We start from the raw sequence: 11838 nt of genomic DNA, 5'->3' as shown, positions 1-11838 counted from the left end.
AAACCAAATTACATGAAGATAATTAGAGAACAAAAAACGATCGATCATCACGACAACAGTAAATTAAATAAATATAAATTTTAGACGAGTGACAACCTATATCGCCAAAGTCAGTGCACAAACGTATAATGAACAAGGATTTCGATCAATAAGCCGCCGGAGATGATGATTACAGAGAATGTAAACCTATTTCTAATCGGTAAACGTAATTACCCTAATATGCAGCATAAACGTGTGTAGGTTGGAGGGAAACGAATTGTCAAATACTTTGAACCTCCCCTAATAAAAAATTCGAACTGTGCTAATTACCGCTAAATATTTAGTAATTCAAATTTATTTAAAGTAGTTACATATTGATAAATAGGGTATATACATATAAATAACGTCAAGAAAGAACATAGAGTAACGATGTGTTCATAGTATAATTTTAACTTAAAATTATATATGAGGACTAAACATTAATAAACTATACATCTTTATGTTTTTCTGTTAAAACCGAAATTTATATACAAAAGACGTACGGGTCATGTCAATATATATGATAGTGGCTTATGGTGTCCATGGATGACATAAGGGCCATTGGTCGACATGGTAGTGGCTTATTGTGTCCATGGATGACATATGGTTGATTGGTCCACATGGTAATGGCTTATGGTGTCCATGGGTGACATACGGATGACATATGGGCCGTTGGTCCACATGTAATGGCTTATGGTGTCCATAGATGAAATATGGGTCATTGGTCAACATGGTAGTTGGTTATGGTGTCAATGGATGACATATGGGCCATTGGTCGACATGGTAGTGGCTTATGGTGTCCATGGATGACATATGGTTGATTGGTCCACATGGTAATGGCTTATGGTGTCCATGGTTGACATATGGATGACATATGGGCCATTGGTCCACATGGTAATGGCTTATGGTGTCCATGGATGAAATACGGGTCATTGGTCAACATGGTAGTTGCTTATGGTGTCCATGGATGACATATGGGCCATTGGTCGACATGGTAGTGGCTTATGGTGTCCATGGATGACATATGGTTGATTGGTCTACATGGTAATGGCTTATGGTGTCCATGGTTGACATATGGATGACATATGGCAATTGGTCCACATGGTAATGGCTTATGGTGTCCATGGATGAAATACGGGTCATTGGTCAACATGGTAGTTGTTTATGGTGTCCATGGATGACATATGGATGACATATGGGCCATTGGTCGACATGGTAGTGGCTTATGGTGTCCATGGATGACATATGGTTGATTGGTCCACATGGTAATGGCTTATGGTGTCCATGGGTGACATATGGATGCCATATGGGCCATTCGTCCACATGGTAATGGCTTATGGTGTCCATGGCTGACATATAGATGGCATATGGGCCATTGGTCCACATGGTAACGGATTATGGTGTCCATGGATGAAATACGGGTCATTGGTCAACATAGTAGTTGCTTATGGTGTCCATGGATGCCATATGAGCCATTGGTCGACATGGTAGTGGCTTATGGTGTCCATGGATGACATATGGATGACATAAGGGCCATTGGTCGACATGGTAGTGGCTTATTGTGTCCATGGATGACATATGGTTGATTGGTCCACATGGTAATGGCTTATGGTGTCCATGGGTGACATATAGGCCATTGGTCCACATGTTAATGGCTTATGGTGTCCATGGGTGACATATGGATGACATAAGGGCCATTGGTCGACATGGTAGTGGCTTATTGTGTCCATGGATGACATATGGTTGATTGGTCCACATGGTAATTGCTTATGGTGTCCATGTTGACATATGGATGACATATGGGCCATTGGTCCACATGGTAATGGTTTATGGTGTCCATGGATGAAATACGGGTCATTGGTCAACATGGTAGTTGCTTATGGTGTCCATGGATGACATATGGGCCATTGGTCGACATGGTAGTGGCTTATGGTGTCCATGGATGACATATGGTTGATTGGTCCACATGGTAATGGCTTATGGTGTCCATGGGTGACATATGGATGACATATGGGCCATTGGTTGACATGGTAGTGGCTTATTGTGTCCATGGATGACATAAGGGCCATTGGTCGACATGGTAGTGGCTTATTGTGTCCATGGATGACATATGGTTGATTGGTCCACATGGTAATGGCTTATGGTGTCCATGGGTGACATATGGATGGCATATGGTTGATTGGTCCACATGGTAATGGCTTATGGTGTCCATGGGTGACATATGGGCCATTGGTCCACATGGTAATGGCTTATAGTGTCCATGGGTGACATATGGATGACATATGAGCCATTGGTCCACATGGTAATGGCTTATGGTGTCCATGGATGAAATACAGGTCATTGGTCAACATGGTAGTTGCTTATGGTGTCCATGGATGACATATGGGCCATTGGTCAAGATGGTAGTTGCTTATGGTGTCCATGGATGACATACAGGTCATTGGTCAACATATATCATTTATGCCGGTTGTGTATTAAAATTTAAAATTTTCAAATACTTAATTTTGTAGGAAATATTAATTTTTTTAAATAATTTAGGGTCCCCGATTAATCCCCGCTGAGTCTGATTAATCGTTTATCGGCAGTCGACCGCCGAGCGTCGGACGAGCGTTTTTTACAACCTTGATTAAAATAGAAATTGATTTTTCTTTTAAATATGACTTTTTACAAAACTACCCTAACTAATTAAATACGAGTCATTGTATGTATTAGTACAATTTGGTCATTTTATAATGGAACATCTTCTAGGCGCCATAATGTTTTCCGACGAAACACGTTGTTTTAGTTCTTCACTCTTATTTCAGTCACTTGCAAACAACCCCAATTTCAAAATTCCGACAGTCAAAAAACCCTAAAATCATTTTCGCAGAATCGTTATCTTAGTGAATGTTTATTATTATGGAAGCCAGTACTTCTTCTAAGAATCAAGCAAAATTGCTAACAGACATGCCATTTGAAGTGATGGAGAAAATAATAGTCGACTTGGCAAAAATTTCAGCAATCGAGGCTTTCAGGATGAAGAGTGTGTAAGTTTTGCCTTTGATCATTCTATTTCACAAGTGTATTTGAGTTGTCTTTACATTATGGAGCGAATATTGTGTTTCGTTTGTAGTTGCAGATTCTTCAACGAGGCAGGAAAAACGGATGAAGTATATAAAAATATGGAGTTAGATGGATTACGATTTCGTGTTTGGTCTGACCAGAAACATGCAGTTGTCAATAAATGCATAGAGATGAGAAACCCAAATATTCTATTCAGGAATGGATTAGTACGTTGTTATATATATACATAGTAGTAATTAATCTGTTACTTGTTTTGCATAGCTTTAACTAGAAATTATGTGTTTAATTTTTTTCAGATGAAGTTATTTTTCTTAGAAGCTGAACATGAAGGGAAAATGATGCTTGAAGAATCATCTGCATTGGGACATTTTGATTCAACATTTGTCATGAGAATGATGCTGATGGCTGAAGGGAGACATAGGAAGCAGGAAGCTTTGGACATGTTGAACAATGCTTACCGCAGAGCAAATGGTAAGTGGAATCTTAGAGCAACTTGTTCTAAGGTTCATCTCCACTTAAATAGGGAGGGGAGGAAACATGCACACTTCCATGGCTTCCATAGATCTTGTGCATTGCATAAGTCTGTAGTTAGTGTGTCAGACGCTTTTGTGAATGGATACAAATGGGTGTTTATGTGTGAAATTTGTTTATGGGATGCTTGTTTCGTTAGGTTTTCTAGGGAGTTTGGTATAATTTATGAGTAGTTTGTTGATATGTACTTTCATATTATGACAAATAATGCTTTGTAGATTCTTTTGGTTTAATATACGAATATATAGTAATTTACTTGATACGTAATTATTTGATGTTGTTACTTGATTAGTAAATATGTTGTGTTGTTAAAAAGAGACTAAAAGAGTTAAAGTTTGTAATGATGTTTGAATAATGTTTAAATAATGTTTGAATAATGTATTTTGGACTTTTAATATTAGTGTTTATATTGTATTGTGATTATAGTTGTATGTAGCAAATGTTTGTTCTTTCCTAGTATTAAATACATATAAAATACAATTGTAAAGGCATAAACAAACATGTATTTTATTTTGGACTTGGTAATTTGGTTTAATATCAACTAGTGGAGAACCCATGCTTTGCATATGGTAAAATTGTAAAGGAATAAACATAGGGACTAAAAGTGGCAACAAAGAAAAAGTATTGTGGCTAAAATCAAAGTAAAAAAAGTTACTATAAACATAAGAACTAAAAGTGGCAACAAAAGAAAACTATTGTGTCTAAAATCTAAAGTAAATAAGTTTACTGTTAAAATCTTGTTCCACTTTTAATATGTATATTACTACATGAATATACACTAGTAATTTGGTGAAATGTTAATATAAATGTATTACATTATGGATTATGATATATATGTTATTTTTGTCTTTTTCATTTCAACAATCAAAAGTCCAATATTACCTAGCTATAAAAGGCTATAATATTTGAATATGTGTTTTGACACAAATACCCGTAGTATTCAAATATTTGGAATGATTTCAGGAGCAATTTGGTCTTTTTGCACTCTAAATTGTTAAGGTGCCATCATACCTCTGACGTGACGCCGACGTTCCAGTTCTTCAACCATTCGGAACATCTCAACTTTTTGGGACGATAAATCTGCATACAAACACTAAAACCCCCAAATCGTCGAAGGATAATCGTTCTCAAAAACGATTTTCTCCGATAATAGAGACTCCTGTACTCCTCTCGACCAGATCAACATAAAGTAAGTTTTTTTCCATACCATGTTACACTGTCTTTCATAGTTACGCTTAATTTTAAAAAAAAATTGAAATCAACTACTCCAATGTGTATTTTGTAAGTAGAATGTCGAATACTAGAAGTCGCCGTTCGTTAGATGATCTCCCACTAGAGCTTTTGAGTCGGATATTTGAATTATTAGGGTCAGAATCTGCGAAAGACATCGTCTCTGCAAGACTTTGGTAATACTCAATAAACATCAACTAATGAATGTATATTTGATGAAATAAAACTTTATTTGTTTGTTATTTACTGTGTATTTAAAATTTTGAAGTTCAAAGAAGATGTATGAAGCAGGGGGTGATCCTCAAGTGTACAGAACAGCATGCATTGACATGTTTGAAGGAATGGGTCCCAAAAATCTGAAAGCTGATTTATTTATACGCACATGTGCATTGCATAATAACATTGAAGCAATGTTCAAACAAGGAATTGTATGTGTAGTTTCAGTAATTATATGTAATCTATACCATTTATTAATATTTCGTGTCATTGATGTTATATATTGATATTGTTATTCTGTCAACAGGATGAATGCTTTTATTATGGCAATTTTGATTTAGGAATGACTTTGTTGAGACAAGCAGCAGATGAAGATCATCTTGAGGCAATTTATTTGCTTGGAATGATCTACATTTCAAGAGGGCCTCATCAATGTGATGAAGGTATGTATATATGGTATATATATGTAAATTAAATTATATATATAGTTAATTAAGGCATGTTTGTAGTTTGGGGTTAGTATTTCGTTGTGTTGTGTTGTATAATATTTACTGTTTTATTGAAAAGGGTACATTGGATTAGTTGATGGATATTTTAATGTGTAGGTTTACAATTACTTGATGCCTATTTTGGCTGGGCAGTTCCGGATGATGGGGAGTACACAGGTGTTGTTGATAGTGCCAAAGAGTTGTTGCGGGCCGTTGATGTTGTTCATAGACTTACAACGAATAACATCACTTTCAAATGTGAAGACCCGCGTCATTCTGTTAAAGGTGCATTGGCAATAGGCCATGAAGAGGATGAGGATCGACAAAGATATTGCACGGTTTGTCGTTGGTATGTAGAGTATGGTAGGTTTTGTATATTTCTTAAAAATATTAATGGTTGATAATAGAATGGACATTGAATATTAGTGTTCTTATTGTATTGTATATGAAGTTGTATAGTACTACTATAATTTTATTTTGGTTTTGTGTTTACATCGTTCTGTTAAAAGGGCATTTTAGTCATTTTTGCTTGCTTTGTTGTTTGAGTAGGATGAAGTATATGTAAAACCCATGTTATTTTTGTGATGAAGTATAGTTAATGTAATTAAAAATAAGTTTGTAATGAATTCGTTATTAAGGAAAATTAATCTATATATATTATATATACTTTAACATGCCCGATTAATGTAATTAAAAATAACTTTGTAATGAATTCGTTGTTAATTGTTCATTATATACTATGTTTTCATAAAATTATACACAACTTGATTAGCACAACTGGCTTAACCGCGCCCTTTTCTAGCATAAGCTTAAGTTCGAGTCTGCTTGCCAGCAATATCTACTTTATAATTCATTTTTACATTTTTTATCCATTAGTTTATGCCACATATTACCAATTCAAAAAAAAATTCATTCAAACCATATCTTACAAATTCCATTGATCATAATAATAATTCATCCATAGTATAAGAAGATTAATTAAGCATACAACATCCCAACAAATGCCATCACAAATTAGCTACGCGTTTTGTTCCATAGCAAAACAAGCAAACGAAATCATATTCCATAGCAGAACTCCCTAACAAATACCTACGAATGGTACCTCCGTAGTAATTCAACTATGAAATTGGTTTCCGTCACAAACTCCGTTGCATAGTAACCACGATGATGAATTCCATAGTAGCAGTACAACGGAAAGTGATTTGGTAACAAATGTCGTTGGAAAATTGCTACGAATTCCATAGCACTATCGGTAGCATAATACCAACGGATATGGAGTCGGTAGCATTTTCCCTAGCAACTCCCACTCTCGCTACCAGAAATAAAATCCATAGACAATGTGGTAGCAACATTGCTATGGAACGACATTCCATAGCACGATCCATTGCAGATTAACAACAAAAATACATTCCATAGCGATCTTCCCTAGCAAAATCGCGTTTTTCTTGTAGCGTGGGTTGATATCTTCATTATGCTTCCTCTTGGGTTCTTTCTTCATTATCGTGTATTTAGATTTTGTCTTATCTCTTTCTGGGTTTTTCTTGTCAAAATGACACTCATCACTCTCTTCTTCTTTTTCTTCAATTTTCTATGTGACTTGATCTAGTGGTATTGTAAAAGCAAACACCTCGAAAATCATTGGCATTGACATTGGAGGTTTCGAATAATTCACTTCTTTTTCCATTTGCTCTTTAGGTTCTTTATGCTCCATGAAAATTTTGTTTCCTTCCTTCACCAGATTTTCCTTGGCACGAGATGGGAAAGGAAGAGGTGGTCGATAAGGCTCAACAACAGAAAAAGCATAACCTTCCTTAAGTTCCCATGACGTGGCACTATTGCCTCCATGTCGTGGAAACTGGACAAAATCACAATACTCTTCTGGTTTTTCTTTCGCTTTTACTTTGAGTGACTGATCAGATTATTCTTCAAGGACCACCATATGCTCCAATTCGTCTTCTTCTTCTGTATAAACGGCCATGACTTGAGCGATTGGGATTGGATCGACTTTTCTTGAAGGTGATCCAATTGCTTTTCTTTCACAACCTTTGTTAATTGCCCGACTTGTGAGTTGATGATCATGATATATGCTTGTTGATCTCTAAGTGTTGCATTAGTGGCATCATGTCTTCTTTCGCTAGCTCCCATAAATCTAAATAGCTTTGACTCGAGAGCATTTATTTTCTTGGATTGGACTTGTTCAGTCTGATAGAGATTATGCTTTAGTTGTTGAAGTTATTTTGTATCGCGATCTCTCTTTTACTCCAATTCATAATCCCTTGTAGCAAGCTCTGCATCTATTGTGAATTGATCCAACCATTTTTGTGATCTTTTCTTCTATTCCGCCGAGCTTTGCAATCACTGCACTGATAACATCTTGACCTCCATTTTTACTTGATTTTCCTTTAGTGAAATCCTAATTTGGGTTGTAATACTCTCTTGAATGCTTAGCGAATTCTTCAATCAAAGCTTTATTTGTTGTCGAATCCTTCCTTGTCATGGGCCCTTGCGAGTCTAGAAGTTGGTGAGTGCACACATTGACTCCATCATAAAATATTGATATTTCTTATTGCACATTGAAGTCATGTTGAGGGAAATGTCATAGCAATATCTTATAATGCTTCCAAGCTTCGTATAGCGACTCTCCCTATAATTGTTGAAAATTTTGGATATTTATTTTAAGCTTCGCCACTTTTAAAGAAGGGGTAAACTGGTTTACCCCTCTCAGTCTTAAAGTCAGCCCATGTCATGATTGCTCCAAAGGGAAGTGATTTTAACCATTGTTTTGCTTCACCCTTCAATGTGACTGGAAAAAGTCGAAGCATCACCGCATCTTTACTCATGTTTGGTGCATGAAAATTATTTAAAATCTCCACCACCTTTTCTACGTGCTCGTGGGCGTCCTCGTGCTCCTTCCCATAAAAAGGTAGATTTTTTAGCATATTAAGAATGTGCCCCGGAAGTTCAAACTTTGTCGCGGTTGGAATTTTTGGTGGATCAAGACTCCATCTATTGTCGTTCCTTATATGTCGCTTGTACTTATCCATTGGCATGGTCGTGATGTCCCCCATTTTTCCTGCTAAGATAAAACTAGAAAACACGTGTAAAACGAACAAAAAAGAAATAAAATCAAATCTAACTGTAACATGACCACGACATGTCCATGGTGCCCACGACATGGTTGCTGATCAAACAGAAAAACAAAATGCAGAAAAATTATTTTTTTGCGGTTTTTACACCACACAAAGGATCGAATAACTAAAAACAAGTAAACTAAAAATCAAATAAGCCGTTCCCCAGCAACGGTGCCAAAAACTTTGATGTGCACAAAAGTACCTATTAGTTTTAAATTTATAACCTAACAAACTCTTACTAACTATGCACCTATAGGCAGTGTACCTAGTCAGATTATAGTATAGCTCACATAAGTCAAGTGTCGATCACAGAGAACGAAATTCGATTAATTAAATTAACTACTTCTAATTAAACTAAGAAACAACTATGATTTAGGGTTTTTTTACTAATTTTTCAAGATCATAATAGCTTAATATCACCTAACAAATAAGCAATCCATGAAAACATATTAACTTCAAGAATTAAAAGAATACTTCTACCTAAATCCGATTTCACAATGAATATACATGAATCATAACATAAACATCACAATGAATATACATGAATCATAACATAAACATCACCATGCATCAATACATTACAACTGATATTGTTCACATCCAGTACATTGTTTTAAATATTACACATTCGTAACATAAATTGTTTGAGAGTTTTCAAAACATAACATCCTAACGTACTTGATATTACCCTTCAGCTTACCTGTTACCTGAGAATACAAGTTATTTTGAAAAACGTCAACATATGAAATGTTGGTGAGTTCATAAGCAGGGTCGTGATAAAAATGATTTGTGTAGTTTGTAAAACCCAGAAAATCCGATATTTTCTGAAAAGACAATAGTTTACCAAAGTGTGAAGATCCATAAGTTGATGCATGAATGATTTCAAAACGTGTATAAAAAGGGAGTTTTGTATTATAGTTATAGAAAGATACAAGCGAGTGATGTTGATTTCCTCGAAAAACCCGATGTTTTCCGAATACATAAAATACAGTTGTTTCTCAAATTGCTATACCGCCACAACGAATGATTTTGATTACTCTTCCTTGATTACTCGGATGGTATTGGATTAATTAATTTTTGTGATTCGTTATAACCATGCATAATAATGACTAGTTCGTCTGTCTTGGCAACCTATCGTGCGCCGGGATTGATCTTAAGATTTTGTCACCCTAGACTGGCCGAGTCTAACTGTAGCGAACAGCTGAGGTGTGGGGGAGTCACCCCCGTATAGATCTATACACAAACTCTCGCTCTCCTTCCAAGAGAGTTTGATTATAACTACAGACTACGAACGACCCTTAGAGGTGTCGCCCGTTATTACTCACTTAATCCAAACAACACTGATTACTATTGATTAACGACCTGAATTTGTTTACTTTGATTACACATAAGCCTAACAAACGAGGAGAAGAGGAATACAAAGTCCTGCTACTTTCGTGAGTTATTTTAGGCTGTTGGGTATACGAAGGACACGTTGGCCCATTTCGCATTTGATTTCCTTGGACCTTACTAGCAATGCTAATGGGCCACTAAGGCCCAATAGCACTTAAAGCCATTGAGGGTCCATTAAATATGAAATTGGGTCATAGAAGGCCCAATAACATTTATTATTATTATCCCTTGGGCCCAAAAATCATGTTAATGGATCACAAAGGCCCAACAAGCATGATTGTAACTTTCAAGCCCAAAGTTTCGAATGTTTACTTGTTTTAGGTATTGTATAATTGTTGGAAGGTTTGATTGGACGATTGATATTTTTGTATCGACACGAGACCGATCGATTTGTTTATAACGATTTTTGGATTTATACGTATATTCATCTTTCTATTTTCATGAGTTGTAGTTTTTGGTATTTTTAATTCAATTATCTTAACAATAAAATAATTGGTTCAAAGTGTTGGTTTTGACCTTTTCAGCCATTCTTTAATAAAAATAACAATTTTAGCCCTTTATACAACAAAAGACATTTTAAGCCCTTAACTATTTTCTTGACATTTTTGACCAATAAACTTGTTCAAGTGATATTTTTAGCTCAAAGCTTATTCTTTGGCAGTTTCAGCCCTTCCAGAAAAGTGTTTTTCGGTTAAAGTCCAAACTTTTTGCAACTTTTACAATTTTGGCCCAAATTCCAAAAACTTTACATTTTTGATCCTTTTTGGAAAAGAAAAACATTTTAACCCTTGAAATAGTTTTGTTTAATTTCTTATCCCCTGTTTTGAAGAATTTACCATTTCAGCCCCTTGAAAATCATGTTTTTCGCAACTTTGGGCTTAATGGGCCGAAAAGTTCAAAAATTGGCCCATTAAGCTAATATTTACATTTCAAGTCCTTTGAAGGGCATAATATTCATAAAAACATATATATTAACTGTTTTGACTCTTTTGACCCTTAAGAAAACCGTGAATGGCAATTTTAAACCCAACTTTTGTTTATTTGACAATTTAAGTCCAAAAATTGGTTTTATGTTACAATATGTTTATCATAATCTTGGAGGGTAATTTTCTTGACTTGTTTAGTGTAATATATCTTAGTTCATGTTTGTTTTCCTTCTTATGCCATATATTTCGGGATTTCTTCCCTCTTGTTACATATTTACCACATAAACACTTATAATCACACATACATGCATAAAATCATACATAGCATACACATACACATAGATCTACACATTTTACTTGTATTCTCCCCCATAAAACTTATGAAAACCAAAAAAAGAGGGGTATGAACTCACCTTGAGTTTGTGGGTTCGGTTTTGAAGAAGAATGGAAGAAGTTTGATGCTATTCTCGACCTAGCAAGCTTCTTGGAGGATCTTTGGCTTAGATGTGTTCTAAGATGCAAGATCACGAGTTTGAATAGCTTAGGAGGAGATTTTTGATGAAATGAAGTAGTTAGATCATGGATTTAAGCATCAACTTACCTTAGATGATGACTCTTAGGGAGAATCCTACTTGAAAGCTCTTAAATCTCGAAATTTTTGAAGAAGAAGTAAGAGTGTTCTTTGAGAGTGTTTGAGTGAATTGTGTGTGTGTGTGTGTCTTTCCCTTTGTGTTCTCGGCCGAAGAAGAAAAGAGAGAGGGGAAGAGAGAGTGTGAAGTGATAGGTGCTTGGGAGTATGAGATGTTGCATGGATATCCTTTGTGTAATTGTGAGGTGGCATGT

At 35.6% G+C, this 11838-nt stretch overlaps 1 protein-coding gene and 1 non-coding gene across 2 annotated transcripts; both read left to right on the top strand.

Annotated features, from left to right (window-relative positions):
* Window positions 1–2916: 2916 nt before the first annotated feature.
* LOC145158101 (putative F-box protein At1g67623) lies at window positions 2917–5640 on the top strand. The gene is made up of 6 exons (XM_079077044.1): window positions 2917–3044; window positions 3131–3287; window positions 3378–3552; window positions 5134–5270; window positions 5366–5443; window positions 5626–5640. Exons 1-6 carry the CDS (start codon window positions 2917–2919, stop codon window positions 5638–5640), a joined length of 690 nt encoding a protein of 229 aa, XP_078933170.1.
* Window positions 5641–8122: 2482 nt separating this feature from the next.
* On the top strand, window positions 8123–8229 carry LOC145161789 (small nucleolar RNA R71). The gene has a single exon (XR_013738663.1). It is a non-coding gene; the product is annotated as a small nucleolar RNA R71 (small nucleolar RNA).
* The last annotated feature ends 3609 nt before the right edge of the window (window positions 8230–11838 follow it).

This window comes from Lactuca virosa, chromosome 2, assembly GCF_052849685.1.
Source record: "Lactuca virosa cultivar CGN04683 chromosome 2, Lactuca_virosa_CGN04683_v6, whole genome shotgun sequence".
Lineage (NCBI taxonomy): Eukaryota > Viridiplantae > Streptophyta > Magnoliopsida > Asterales > Asteraceae > Lactuca > Lactuca virosa.
Note: the sequence above shows the minus strand (reverse complement) of the source record. Positions and strands in the feature narration are given on the sequence as shown.